This window comes from Monopterus albus, unplaced genomic scaffold, assembly GCF_001952655.1.
Source record: "Monopterus albus unplaced genomic scaffold, M_albus_1.0 scaffold52.1, whole genome shotgun sequence".
Lineage (NCBI taxonomy): Eukaryota > Metazoa > Chordata > Actinopteri > Synbranchiformes > Synbranchidae > Monopterus > Monopterus albus.
This window is the reverse complement of record NW_018127932.1, coordinates 214,229-229,295: the sequence shown is the minus strand read 5'-3', so window position 1 is coordinate 229,295 and position 15,067 is coordinate 214,229. Positions and strand designations below refer to the sequence as shown.

The following is a 15,067-nucleotide window of genomic DNA, read 5'->3' as shown; positions in this document are numbered from 1 at the left end:
TTCAACTGAAGATGAAAGAGTGAATTATGCAAACTCAGTGACATGGTTAACACATTGCTATCAAACAGGCTGGATTAACACTACCTTATCAGTCAGCGAGGTTTTTCACAGGAGTGTACAAATCTGATAATGACTTCTCACTTTAGTCCGCTATTTGTGATGCTGCTGCAGATATTCATTAAGAATATATACCCTCAGGCAGCTTGCAAAGATCATAACCCTTAAGTTTAATAGTTCATCTGTGATCAAAATACCTAATTAATGTACAGTAATATTTGAGCACATGGTTGAGAAATCAGTCCCTCAACATGTCACTACAAGCTATGCTCTGAATCCAGCATAACCCTGTGGTTATTTACAGAATGGGTCAACACTGGATCATATGTCTCTATGTAGGAGGCCATGCCTTCTTTGGGGCTTGTGATGTGTTTGAATAATTAAAAATCAGTTTCCTGTATATGTATATGTTAGACCTGCCAATTCTATGTCCTGCTCTCAGGATCTAACTGCTCCTCAGGTTTTCCTGTTTATTGCAACCAACCACACTGTTCTTAGGTTGCCGAACACTTTGATCTCTAAATTCCATTCCACACAAATTGTAACAATAAATGAAATCAGACCTAAAGGTTGCAAGCATATGAGAAGGAAACACTGTGTGATGACCAAATGAGAAACAAAAGCTATTAGAAAACCCACAATTATTGCAGCAAAACTGGATCCAATTCCCAGCTCCTTTTAACTCGGATTCAAGTAGAGCGCTTCCTGTGGACACATCAGTGGGCCTGTGGTAAAAGCGCTTTGCTTTCTGTGGATGTGTGTGAGGATGAGTGACAGAGGGGTGTGTGTGTACACATGCATGCACAACTCTTTTCTCTGGCCTGTCACCTCTCAGAGATTGATGGTGAGAAATGTCTCAACACGGAGGAAACATGTCAGATGTTCTTTTAGGCCAGTATGGAAAACATGTTCTCTTCTGTGTTTGAGTGGATGCCACTCACCGAAAAGAGCATTAAAATAATACTCACACAACTTGGAAGGGGCAGTTAGGTGTGTGGATGAACTTGAGATCTCGGATAAAGCTCCGTGGGACCCTGTTGACTGTCGTGCGGCAGTAGCATCTCTCCACCAAACTGATGGGCTTTGCTGAAAAAGAGAAAAACAGATCAGTATCACATTTACAGCAAACATATTACAGGGAGAAGAAGTGTAATAAAACAGAGCAGATGAAGGTAATGGGATTCTGCTATATATATTTTGTTAAATACTGTAAGTAGAATTAAGTATTATAACCATCAAAAGAGTTTAAAATAGAATGTTATAGCAAATCATTTATATGCATTACATCTTACAGATCAACAAGTTGAATCATGCAGAACCACAACAAATGTACAGTCTGATATGCAGATTTTCATTCACGCACAATACACTTAATGTACTTATTTGTTTGGCTGAAGTGGTTTAGAATTATTCTGCAGCCCTAACAAACTAGTATATTTTCTTTTTGCCAGTGGAGCAAACCTACAGGAAACTGGAGGTCAGGTAAACATATGGTGGGAAGTGCCGCTATAGATTAAACTCTATGCTAATTACTTTTACACCTGAGCTCAAGACATTATCATGAAAAAGGGCTCAACACTCTCCACATAGGTGACTGATGCCATAGCTGTGCTTTTTTTCTCCTAGTTGCCTCGTTTACATGTGATTAAATGAAAACAAAAAGCAGGACAAATACACACGTTGGTCACGATCCCACAGGAAATTTATTACAGCACGAACCACATGTGCAGCCTGTTGGCGCTTTACGCACGGCGGAAAATGCCTTTATTCCTGCTCCAGAACAAGATCGCTAAACTAACATTTGTGCAGGCCTAATATTTGACAGAAAAAAACCTTATACACATAACGTTTGTTTTTCATTTAATCCAGGCAGCATTTGAATTTTAATTGTATATACAGTAACAGGAATTTGGCAAAATTAAATCACCAGTTATTTGGATAGATTTGTCACTGAAAATGAGACTATACCAAGTCACTTTAAAATTGAGAGTAAAACGATCATAACATGGCAAATAATTGTTCAGGGGTATATTTGGATTATTTATGTGGTAAGACAACTAAAAGACATCAGCTCATCTATTAGATGATGATTTAAACATTTCTTATGCGTGCGTGTTTTATATGTTTATTTTTATCTTTGTAATTATAAAAAATAACCTCCATGAGATATGGTTCATCCTGGCAAATTATTATTGAACAACCTCTTGCAACTTGCAAATAATCACTTATGTAGACTACTTTACGCATGCACCGTGTAAACCTAAACCAACAAAATGCAGCGAGCAAGAAACTGATTCATACCTTGTGATGATGGCATATATATCACCACCGTGAGCGCAGCCACGACCACCAGCAGCTTCACATCCATTCTGCGTTAATGTCACCGAGATTTGATCCTACTCAGATTAAGGTCCAGAGGAGCTGTGACAGACGGGTCCGTGGTGGAGCTTTAAATTACGCACCAGTGTCAAGCTAGACAAGAAAACAGACAATACTTCCGGTCTTAGATAGTAAAATAGTCCACAAAGCGAACGTGATTAGCTGAAACAAATATTTATCAAGTACTATAATGTATCAAATTAAAGTCACAAAAACAGGATTAACATTCAAAACGTATGTTCTTGCCATTATGTCCGTGATTGATTTAGCAGTCTGATTTGTCTGCTTTTATTTTGTAAGAAAAGGCTCTTGGTTTCCGTTTCGTTGGTGTTATCTTAGGGGCAATTGAGTCACAATACTCACAGAGCTCAATAGAGAATATCAGCACACGCACAGACCTTTCGATGTGCAGGTAACCTGACATTTTAAAACATCATCTTCTGTGCTGCAGGAATGGAATATTTCTCAATAGGACCGGTAGACATCATAAGAAAATAATGTTCTTTCTTTTTACTTTTTAATTTTTTTTTGTTTGCTTTTGTTTAAATTCTCAAATAAGAAACACAAATTTTGCCCACTAGCCAAAAGCTGGATACGCTTCCTCTGTGGCTCTGCCCCTCGTGGCTGTTTCTGATGCTGTGAAAAGAAACAGGAGACATTTTTCTGCATGTGTTTGTTTTTAGTCACGGTTTATCTTCTCCGGGATATTGGCTCAAATTAATTTAAAGTTAAAGTGTAACTGGAGAGGACTCACATGAGCATGAAGTGTTGTGTTACATTAATGGTTCCAATAATAGACAAGAGGGATTTAGAAACAAAGAACACACACACACCTCAGCATGATTTTGGAAAGGAATAAAATTCTTGTCAGTTTAAGTGAATCCAAACGCCTTCATACAGCTCCTCGATGTTGCGTTTGGGTGTGTTATTAGCGTATTTAACAGGATGCAGATGTTAAGTGCAGTTTCCAGACATTTGATTTTTATTTGCCACAGAAAAGACCCCTCTGTACATGTATGTGCATTTCTATGAGTAATATAATAGCAAATGTGTTGTTTTGGTGTGTGTGTGTGTGTGTGTGTGTGTGTGTGTGTGTGTACATGTCCCACAGAGCTGGGATGAAAACATAACTTATTCTTACCTTTTGCACTGTTCACACTGATTTTGGTTTAATGCTTTAATATGTTTACACACTTGTTTAAGCTACAATCCAGTTCCACATTATAAATATATTCTTAAATCCAACAAAGGATGTGGTTTGCTTTCCGAATCACAGAGCACCATAAAAATGTAGAGGTTCATTTTGTATTTTCATTTTTTTTACATGTATTGATGAAATATCCTCTCATCACACAGCTATTTGAAAGCAAACCACTTGCTGACAGTACACTTTAGCATGGAAATGAGTGATGAAGTGAAAGGGCAGCGCAAAGAAAATAACAGTGTTTTTGGCTTGTTATTTACACCATGTACCCAGTGTCACAAGTAAAATATAAATCCTCCTTTATGTAAGTTACATGCACAATATCTGTCTCATTGACAGAGTATTACAGTAAAAGGTACTGATTATTTTTATGATGTTGACTCACAACCTCTACTTGTGTAAATCTGTTTGACTGAGACATTTTGCTTCATGCTTCAGTGCAGACACTCCATGTTTTGGAACTTATAGATGATGCCATGGAAACCAGACAGGAGGAGATGCACAGAGAATCAGCTGACAGCTGAAAGAATACATATTGACTTCTCTCACAGGCCACAAAAGCTAACCTCAAGTGTGTGTCTGTGCATGTGAAACAGACTGAGGAGGAAAAGGACATAGGGTAAGGAGCATAGTATGAAAACCAAGGTGTTTGAGTAAGGTTCTCTCAGCTTGGAGTGAATGATAACTTCAGAGAGTTTCAGATCAAAGTGTGCTGATCGCAGCAGCTCATCAACTTGCTCGCTCTCACACATGATGCCTGACATGTCATTACAATACTCATTTCACACTCACTTTTCTGTTCCTTCCCAAACCTGTGTGAGCCTGCACAAAAACAAATGAGTGCAGTAGAGTTTGTGCAAGAAGAAATGCAAATGGAAGTCATTTGCCTTCAACATGCATGTGCATACACGTTGGTACCGCTATCTTTGTGAAGACACTTATTGGCATAATCCGTTTGGTATTGTCTTTCCCCAACCTTAACCATCATAACTAAATGCCTAACCCCAATCTGAACCTAAGTCTAATTGTAACCTGAATGTTAAGACGAAGTCTTAACCTTTATAAAGCCCTTTGAAAGTGTGTGAGACATTAATTAATGTTCTCACATCTGTGCTGTAAAACTCAAACTGGTCCTCATAATGTATGGCCACACATGAATGCACATGCAACTGAAGGCCATTCTCTGACATGTCATGGGAGAGGAGTCAGAGTACATTAAAGTGTTTCAACATTTCTGCCACAGTCAGTGAGATTTAGTTTCTTCCACTGAGGCTAATAGGCTTTAATAGTGTGGTTGCATAAGAAGATTTGGCAGAACATCTTCTTGCTCAATTGTTTCATTCTTGATAAATAAGTTTGTAATGTGTATTTTCCCAGAATCAGCACAGTTTTTTTTTCTCAGTAAAAATGAAAGTGAAAGAAAGTGAGGACACTTACATTTGAATGTGTTCTAGGGTCAGATAGTGGCAGTTATGAGCTGGACTCGCATTGCACAAACCCACTGAGCAGGCAAAATGCTACAGTACCTGTTAGGTATTACTCACACCTGTCCCATACTGTAGATTTGAGGGGTGGTGTATTTCTGTAGCCCATCTGTCTGTGCTAGGAGGTCTCACTCCAGGGGTCCAACTCCTGTTCTCTATATGAGTCATTTCTTACAGAAATCTCAAAGAGCATGGTAGATGCTTGTTTGACTTCAAGTGTAAATCACCTCAGGTTTTTCTCTGAAGCTCTGAAAGCACAGCAGGTGTAATCAAGCATTTTTAAAGCTTTGAAAACCTTGAGGAATACAACTGCCAACTTTGAACAGTTCTACATTTTACTGTTTCTCTTTCAATTTCAACTTTTTTTTTTCAATTTCTGCAATTTATTGGCAACACATGTAATACTGCCAATAAAGTGAAAACAGTACGTACAATGGGGGGAAAGAAAAATAGGGTTGTAACTCAAAATTGTTTAAGAAATTAGTTTTTAGTAACAAAACATAATTCTGTACATTTCTCACACACAGTTTAAATCTCTCACCTCCTGGTCCAAATATTATACTCTGAGACAGGTTCAGATAGGCAATATAAACTCAGAATTTCAAATCTATACAGCTCAAGCTGTCTCATCATAAAAACTGCTTTACAGAGCTGTTTTAATGCCTTCCTGTGTAAATACTTCAAAAGCTCACATTACATCATGCTGTTCAATAACATTAGTGCCCCATTCTAAATGAATCTGCATGATGTCCATGGGTTAGAAAAAGCATGAATCTGTCACATGCCAATAGATTGTTAAACATTCCTCAACTACTATTCACCTTTCAAGAGAGACCGCGTGACCCAGAGGGAGGGCAAGAGTATGGTTGGTTGCACATATTATAGTGGAGTTGCCAGCTTCCACATCAGACTTTGGTTTGAGAATATACAGGCAACTGGCCCCAGTGGGAAATCTGCCACTGCTCCTTTGAGGCTGTGTGAGTCTAAGGGCCTTCTGGCTGAGCCTTTGTCTGGCTTCGTCTACATCCTCCAGAGAATCACGAGCCCTGCGCCTTCACAGCACCATATGGACCACCTCAATGACTTGTCTACAATGTCTTTAGCCATAGATGTCGAATCCAAAGAGAAACAACACATTGGACAATAACTTCTTAATCACTGGTAGGTTTCAAGATTCATCAACCACAGCAGCTTGAAGAAAATATTCCCTGCCTCATTTTATCTCTTCTAATGAAACTTCCAGGTCAAATAACGTGCTACAATTTCCCTATTGCCTATTTTCATTGCTTTGTTCTTTTTTTTATAGCTGTTACCATCTCCAAATCTCCCTCGCTGCCTTTGCTAATTCTCTCTCTTTTCTTATTTTAATTAAGATGTAACCAGTGTCAAAGTTTTGTTCTGTTTTCTATGTGTTGGTTTTAACCACATTAAATTCATCTTGCATCACAAAACTATCATTGCATAAATGCTGTACCTTTTACATTTTCAGGACACTGTGTATGAATCAACATTCTGTTTCTTGTACTTGCTACACCCAGAAACATAGTATTGTTTCTGCATGCAAGATGCTGAGCTGTCATATTGGCCACAAACAGCAGAGTGAGCTCCAATCTGATAATCCATGAAATACAGAGGATGTTTTTTCAAGTTCTCCCAAACAATTCAGTCAGTTTACATTAAACTGTGAGGTTAGATTAAAGCAAATGTCACTTGTGCTAGTTTTTATGGGTTCAGCTGTGAGTTTATGCCAGAAAGGGCGATATGAGTCACAGCTGTGTGGAGCTGACTGGAAAGGTCAGTGGTGGCTGCACAGACCTTGGCACCTGGTGTTGTCCAGCCACGGGAACAAAAACCCCTCAGCTGTCTCTGAGATGCTGTCCAGGAGGAGCAGAGAAATAGCCCACAGACACATTAAGGTTTATGGTAATACTGCTGAATCAGCACTGTTGTCATGCCGTTTTTAGAGCAAATCGAAGGAATGCTATCATGTTGAATCATGTTGATTCTTTCCCGAAACCTCTTGAGTGGGATTTTCAATGGGTCATTAAGCTCTGTGATTCATTCTCACAACATTTACTAAAGATAAGATGAAGACTGAAGCGTTCCTTTGCAGAAACTGTCCTGGACTTTGTCTGATCTGAAAAGCATATTGGTTTGGTTCAATTCTGCATAAGCTGGAAGCAGTGAACCGTGAACTTGTATATATAGACACATTTGCACATGTGGTTGTTACTGTGTTACAACTGTACATAAACACATACTAAATCCAAGGACAGATACACATATGCAAACACACTTTTTCTCACAACCAAAATGTCCTGCAGTTTATTTTATCGCTGAAACTGAAAACCACAACACAAACAATATGCCTCATGCTTTAGCCCCAACCACATGTTTTAATCATTGACAAAGGCACTGACATACAGTGCCTTTCTCTAGTTATCCCTCTTTTTTATTTCTTGCAGCCTCTTTGGCTCATATATTAGTTGAAGCGTCCTCACACATTGAATGTTTTTGTCTATTTGATCCATTTGTGTGATAACAAGCCACAACTCCATATTAGCAGGCACACAGAGGCTGTTAATATTTCATTATTAATTCATTCTCATGTGTTAAAAAGCACAAGTCTCGGGTCCTATAGTTACCCTGCTTGTCGTCAGACTGGTATGTGGTCATGCAATGTTTATGGGTGCTGTGAAAGGTGCTGACACAGGTGAGGAAGTGTCATTTGGACATAAATCACCATGTACAATAGCATTGTTGTTGTTTTTTTAGTTTAGTTTAAAAGCCATACCATTTATTCAGCATACTTTGATTCATTTTGGAGATAAAAAGTGTCTTTCATTGCCAGTTCTAATAATCACAGTATCAAAGAGTTGCAGCCTAGAGCTGTAGTAATTGGTTTTATTCACCTGATAACAGTATAATTGCATTATCATACTAATAGCTTCACACATGAAAGTGAACCCATAAGGTATGAGTTCTCTGACCACCGCTAAAAAGACCACCTGAGATCCTACTTCTGACAGACTGGACCAGCACTAAATATTCAGTATATTATTACTGATAATAGTAATAATTAATGAAGGCAATTAAAATAGTGAGCTGCTTAAATTTAGCAGCATTTACCATGTACAGCTACCCTCATCCTCAGGTTCTCAGAGACATGTATTTACATTTTGGAAATCATATCAGAAACAAAAAAAAGCTAATTATAAGACTGAAAAACATGATTTTAGATGTAAAAGGAAAACCTATATTTCTGCTCATGTGAGCTCAAAATCTAAACAAACCTGTAAATTGTCCAGACTGAACATAATTACAGAAAAAACTTAACCTGAAGCAATCATTATCTGTTCTCTGATGAATGAATTTGCTAACTTCACTGATCAATTATTATGAAACAATGGCCTGATTTTAAAGAAAGTACTTTCCCAAAATTTAGCCACATCTTTCCTCTTTTCCCTTTAGGGAACCCCAGGTTTTTCTGTTCCCGCTCATCTGCTGAGCCATAACACCACAGCTGCTGTCTCTTTACTGCTTTTCCATGCCCGGGTCACTACATAAAACACTTAAAGGAGATTTAAAGAGAGAGTTAAAGCTACAGCTGTCAATCAGTATGACAAAACAGCTTAACATGGTTGTCACTTTTATATACAGCCTTTGTAACTTACGATGCTATAATAGTAGGAGGCCATGCAGCTCTGTGCACTCAGGCAAAGGTCTGAAGCTGCAATCAAAGTCCTATTAATCAGAATGAAGTAACAGCACCAGCAGAGAAGCGAAGACATAGTATCTTGTCCTCTGGACAAATTGAAGATATTGTTACATGCTATTCATCTTGCATGGCTACTTTGAAGTAATTTCCCTTTTGGGAAGCCAAGGGTGATTTTTCATGAAGGTATAAATGAACATGAACAGGATTATGTCTACAGATCCATTTGCATGCACAAGTATAGACTTGGATGTACAGAATGTAAAACTTTTTTCAAATGGATTTGAGAGACATACTGTATTTGTAGAATGTGTAGAATAGTGGACTTACAGCTGTTTGCTGGTAACTCTCAGCACGTGTGTGCTACGTTTGTGACATGGTGGTTGGTTTTCCTGGAGTTATTTGCCTCTGTTATTCTTAATGGGCTGTATGATCCTCAAAGCCTTATGTAGGCTCGCTATCAGCAATACACATATGTCAGCAATGATCTCTGAGGATGACAAACAAACACAGGACACAAAGAAAAAGACTGGCAGAAGGTGCAGAAAACAGGAAGTCAGAGTCAATGAGAGCTAGGAAGAGAGGAGAGGAGAGGTACAGATGATGTAGAGGAAAGGCAAAATAAGAAGAGGTGAAAGAGAGAAATGAGCAACCAGCTAAAGGTCTGTTTCCAGAGCTGCTTTTGATTAGTGACTGTAACCGAGCACTGTTCCTCATTAACTCACCACAGCGTGGAGGTGTAGCGGAGAGAGAGCTGACTCTTTCTGGGAAGTACTGCACTATAGGGTGAGCCAGACGTTGTCCTGCTCTGAATTCAGCCTCTGCACATCCCCCCTTCAAACTGAAGTTACCATAATTCAGCACCAGCTTCTGATCTTAATGGTATTTCCACTGAGGGATTCATGCCCTTTACTAAAGTAAAATATGTAATAAAATAATATGATCTTCACCGGGGTTTCACTTGCTATAAAAACTGTTGGTATCTTCATCAATGAGGCAAAGCTGCATATAGGAGAAGTCTTTATTTTCAACGCTCAATCATGAGCTTCTCTGCACAGAAACATTTAGCTTGTACTACGTTGTCTTTTGCCTTTCTAGTTGCATGGTTCTGTCATTGGCAATGTTGATCTCTGTCAGTTCCCCACTTGGGCCTAAGCTGAAATATTTTAACTTTTAAATAATTGCTGGTAAATCTTGTACAAACATTTGTTCATCATTTTAGGTGATCCTCTGTGTTGCTGTAGTGCAGTGTTACCATACTTGCACAGTAAAAAAAAGACATTGCTAACATTAGGATTTTAGCGTTGTCACTGTGTTAACATGCTGATGTTAGCATATTAGTAAAGTTAGAAATAAGACAGTGATATTAGCTGCATCATTTTACAGTCCACCATAAACACATGGTTGGATATGTACTGCACATACAGTGTGTATGCACTGGCCCAAATATAAGATGATATTCTTTCTGGAAATAGGTTTGAATAAGTGGAGGATGGGCAACAGACAAATATTATTTTTGAACTGAGAGTGTACCAGTCTTACACCTGTTCCTGCAGGGGGTGTTGCACTGTGGTATGTTTCTAGCCTTAAAACTGCTAAGCTGGTCTTTGTCCAAAAATCTGTGTTAGAAAGAGGAGGGGTCATCTTATATTCACATCAAATCAGTATGTGCAGTCCAATTATGGGAGGTCTTTGAAGTAGCCACATGAACCACTACAAGTGATCTTTTCAACTTTCTCCACATGTGGTCTGATCACTTAGCCTGACCAACTTTCTGCTTCAGAGAACAAAAATGACAGATGAAAATTTCTGCTTGTGACTTTCCAAACCCACAGCGGCCCAGTTCCAAAGGCTCCAGTGTGTTCTGCGCTCTTTTCCAAACTACAGTGAGGGGCTATTTTTCACAAGGGTTGGAAAGAGGACCAGTAGGTTTATAAGGTTTAACAGCTTATTCACAGGTTACTCCTCTCCTCATTCATCTTCTCAACACTGTTCTCCAGCATCCTTTTGACCACACAGAACCGCGGATGCCTGTGTTCATTGCATTTTGATAAAACTGTCATTTGCAAAATAGCACATAAACTTTGTGTGCGGTCAGGTCTGTGTGTTTTATATTTTCTGTCACGACAATGTGCGATGTGAATATGAAAATAAAAGAAAGTCTGTTTTATTCTAATCAAATTTAGAACTGTTTCTTGAAGTTGAGGTTAAAATTAACATAAGCTTTAGACCTTGTCAGTGTAGATAACTTTGCTTGCCATTTTGGCCTGTGCTGCTAAAACAAGATCCCAGCTTTCTTTTGCTTCAGGGTCTCACTGTGAAGAGTTATTTCCACTGATGTATTTTATATTTTTACTACTGCCATTTGACAACTGTTTGAATATAAGATTCAGTGCGATGTTGGCAAGTTATTGTTAGCCTTGAGATCCAGGTACTATTTACTCAAGAAGTATTTTAGACATAAAAAGAGAGAGCTGAGCTTTTCCCAGGCAGAATTAAATACGTTTTCCTGTTTGTCACAACATCCAGTCCATTTCGCTGTGGTCTTTACTATTTGTTAGTGAAAATGCTCCAGCCTTCCTGCAAATAAACTAAAAGAAAAAGGAAAAAGAAGACACAAGCATTTTTCATGTGCATTTGGCATTTGTTTAAGAAAGAATCTGAAAAGTCTAGTGTGCCCACAAAACCTTAACACATTATAACAAAATTTTAATGAGATCTATTTTTACCACTGTTTAGACAGCTGACGAAAACATTTCAGTGTAAGTATTTGTATATTGTGAGAATGCATGGAGGCTCCCAATGGCCTTGCCGCTGGACCCTAACAAGCCCTTTGTTAACCTCAGACTCCCCAGACAAAAGCAGCTTTGTCTCTGCTAGCTGTACGTGCAGTGAGGTTTTAGGAGGTGAATGTGAAATGAGGTCTTCTCTTTTCTTCTTTGGCAACCGCATCTTTCACTTCCCTACTTTACAAATGTATGGATGCTATTAGCAGGAAATCAAGACCATTCAACGGTCAAGAAGCTGCGATAATCTGTTGTTCAGATGTCGGCTGGCCGAAGAAGTCTGAGCTGGCTTTGAGTGGAATTCTATGCCTGTCTGTGTGCCTTTGTGGTACCTATTTACTACTGTGGCTTTCACCTGAACCCCATTAAAGAGAACCAGGAGAATAAAAGTACAGAGACCAATCAGTGTAGCAAACCTTTGCAAACTCTCCACCTCACCATCTTACTAGAGAGCAGCATATTTTCTGAATTTACAGGAACACAATATAACATACATGGATGTTGTTCTAATAGGGTTTCACATTATTTTAACTGGGCTGTAACAATGTGAGCCAGAGATGATTGTGAGGGTTTTACTACAAGGAACCCTGGGGTGAACATACACACATTAAAACAGCCTGCTTTTCCAGACCTCCTTGACAATCCCAGCAGGCCTCCACATAGTGCACCATATTTAACCAGGCTGAGTAGTAATTGTTTGTGAAACGGGGAAGCTGCAGTGACACAGGATTTGTCAAATGCCTGAACTTGTATTGTCAACAAAATTATGGGTTAGGATTGAGTACCCAGATAAAACCCTTTGTGTTAATCTCCCTCTTTGATGCAGCTCTTCCCTTCTACATTTTATGGTTCCCTTTAACTCCTTTTTATACCCCTTTGCTTCCTCTCTTCATTCTGAATCACTCTTATCAGGTGAGGTTATAACAGCTCTGTGTTGTACTGTGATTTTGATAAGAGATGTCTAGCTCCCAGGCCTGCGCAGGGCACCACCAGGTGATCCTGTTCTGGTTGCCTGCTGTCAGCCTGCCTGACCAGACTTTAAGGCCAACAGGGGGCTTCTGGGAAGGACCTGAGCTTCAAGGCACTATCTGAAATGTTATAAAGCCTGATAACAGGCGGGAAAGTGCAGAGGAAGCGGGGGACAGAGCGGCTTTCATTCTGTCACACGTACAGTAGCTACAGAAGATTGAAAGGAGATAAAAGGAACTGGTTTTGCATTGCAGAGACACCCTCTGTGTTCCCATCGAGTCTGACATTTTTACATTAAAAATGTTTAAAATATACATTAAAAGTTTCATTACCACATCTAATTATTTCTCATGTCATTACAAAACAAATAAGAACTTTTATTCTGATTGGAAGTAAAGGTGAACATTATCTCTGAAAGAAATATTACAGCTCCCTCTCTGATGGTTCCATACTTGCTATTGTCCTGATATATGAGGCGTCCCATCTGCATATTTTAGTTCTAAGGTTTTATCTTCATCTCTGTTAGTTTGTCTGCTGGTGTCTGCCAAAGAAAGTTATAGTCCCTGTGGGTAAATCTTTAATATTTGCACAGCTGGTCAGGACTGTGTGGAAGTATTTGGACAACTACAACAATGTTAATTTGAAACCCATTAACATTCTGCTTCAGTTCGGGTTGAGGAAGATATTTTCAACACTTAACAAGCACAGAGAGTAACATTTGCTTTCTGTTGAGGAGACTTGCTTTATGTTTTCAACTGTGAAATCACAATCACCATGCGGGACCCTACAGTACAGCTTTCAAGAAGAAGAGTGGGATGAAAAGTGGGTTATTGAATTCCAGTTTGCTCTCTCATGTTTAAATATTTGCCCACATGTCAAGCTGTGAGTGGTTAACCTTTTTGGGATAGTATTGCCTTTTTGCTGTGTTATGTTATTTTTGTAGAGGTAATTATTTTTTCCTTTAATTTAATCTGTCTGGGGCTTAATGGACTGATCCTGGTGGATTAAGTGGGTTTCCTGCTGCCCCAGACAACACACTGGTAAGCACTCCATTCAAGTAGTTATGACTTGTAAAGACAGCCCAAGGCCATTTTTTCCAGCAATAATCCAACATGCCCTTTTGGACGAGAACTACCAAATGTAGCTTTCACACATGTGCAGCAGGCTGGGGCTACTGGGATCACACTCCGGCCTCACGACCACAGCTTAAGGCTGGATGGTGGTTAAATGGGCTTTCCCAAAGCTCACTCCCTTAATGCATGATTTATGATGAGTTTCCTTAAAGAAACATAGGAGTGTAACTATGTACTGCCAGTGTTAGTTTACAGCAAACACTTGTGTCTTGATAATCCTTGGGATGCAGCATTTCTGGTAATTAATACATGAAATGTGGTCAACTAAAATAAGCAACTATAAATAGTTTATATAGAGAGCTACATATTTTCTCTTCTTCTTCTAAAAGCACTGAATATTACAGTAGCTTTATCACTTTTATTCATTTTTAGTTATTCAGTATTATTTATTTGCATCCACTGTCATGAAGCAGAATATATACTGAGCTGGGAATCAATGAAATGTTGTAAATACAAATATAATACTGTAGGGTTTTAATAGATGAAGCTAGAAATTAGCATTTTTATTCTCTTTAATTTATTTTGAAAGTCATGATTCCTGCTTCGATTTATTCTATTATCAACCAGACAGCGCAGATGATTACAGACTCCTTATCGCATGTATCTATTCATTATAGTTCTGTGTTCATACACTGTATATGTGTACACTGTGTCAGCATTTGTGTGTGTGTTGGGGTGTGTGTGTGTGTTTGAGTGAGAGATGGTTCACCGCAGGTTTATCTGTCTGGCATTTGTTTAGACTGGTCAGGCTTGTTTCATGGGCTCCTCGGGGAAACATCACAAACACAGACTCAGTGTGTGAAACAAATCTGCACTATTTCACCTAAAAGAGAATCGTTTGCCTCTAAGTGTATTTGGGCTTCGTCAAGCATGAGTGCTAGTCATAATCATGCATGTGGTTTTATAAAGACAATATGAGTGCAAACAGTTGCTCCATATATAAATAAACCGGGGCCAGATTTGAGATTAAATAAGTGATTTTATTAGAGTTCACTATCTGATGACTTGTGGTCAACTTAATGTATCAGTCAAAAGTCACTTTCCAAAACACCAGTTACCCTCATGCCAGCTGCAGTTAGTATGTGAACTATGACGTATAGTCAAGAGAAGACAAACATCTACTGTATTTTTCCAAAAACATATTATAGCTATAACTCATTTTTTTACTTGCTCTGCAGAAAATGCAAACATTTAATACCAGTAACAAAGGAAACCACTGTCTATGATGGTGACGTACACAACAAGCCTGTAACCATTTTCTAAATGTGTAGCTTTTGTTTATGTTATGATGAAGATAACACAAAGGTGTTTTTCTTGTTCGGAGTTGAAAAAAATAGATC

General features: G+C 38.7%; 1 protein-coding gene across 1 annotated transcript in view; it reads right to left on the bottom strand.

Moving 5' to 3' along the window:
• Positions 1–2,501, bottom strand: part of LOC109961017 (stromal cell-derived factor 1) — a 6,206-nt gene extending 3,705 nt beyond the window's left edge. Inside the window, 2 exon segments of the mRNA XM_074527636.1 lie at positions 1,016–1,143; positions 2,359–2,501. Coding sequence (XP_074383737.1) covers positions 1,016–1,143; positions 2,359–2,425 — 195 coding nt within the window. The 5' untranslated portion in view covers positions 2,426–2,501.
• Positions 2,502–15,067: the final 12,566 nt, after the last annotated feature.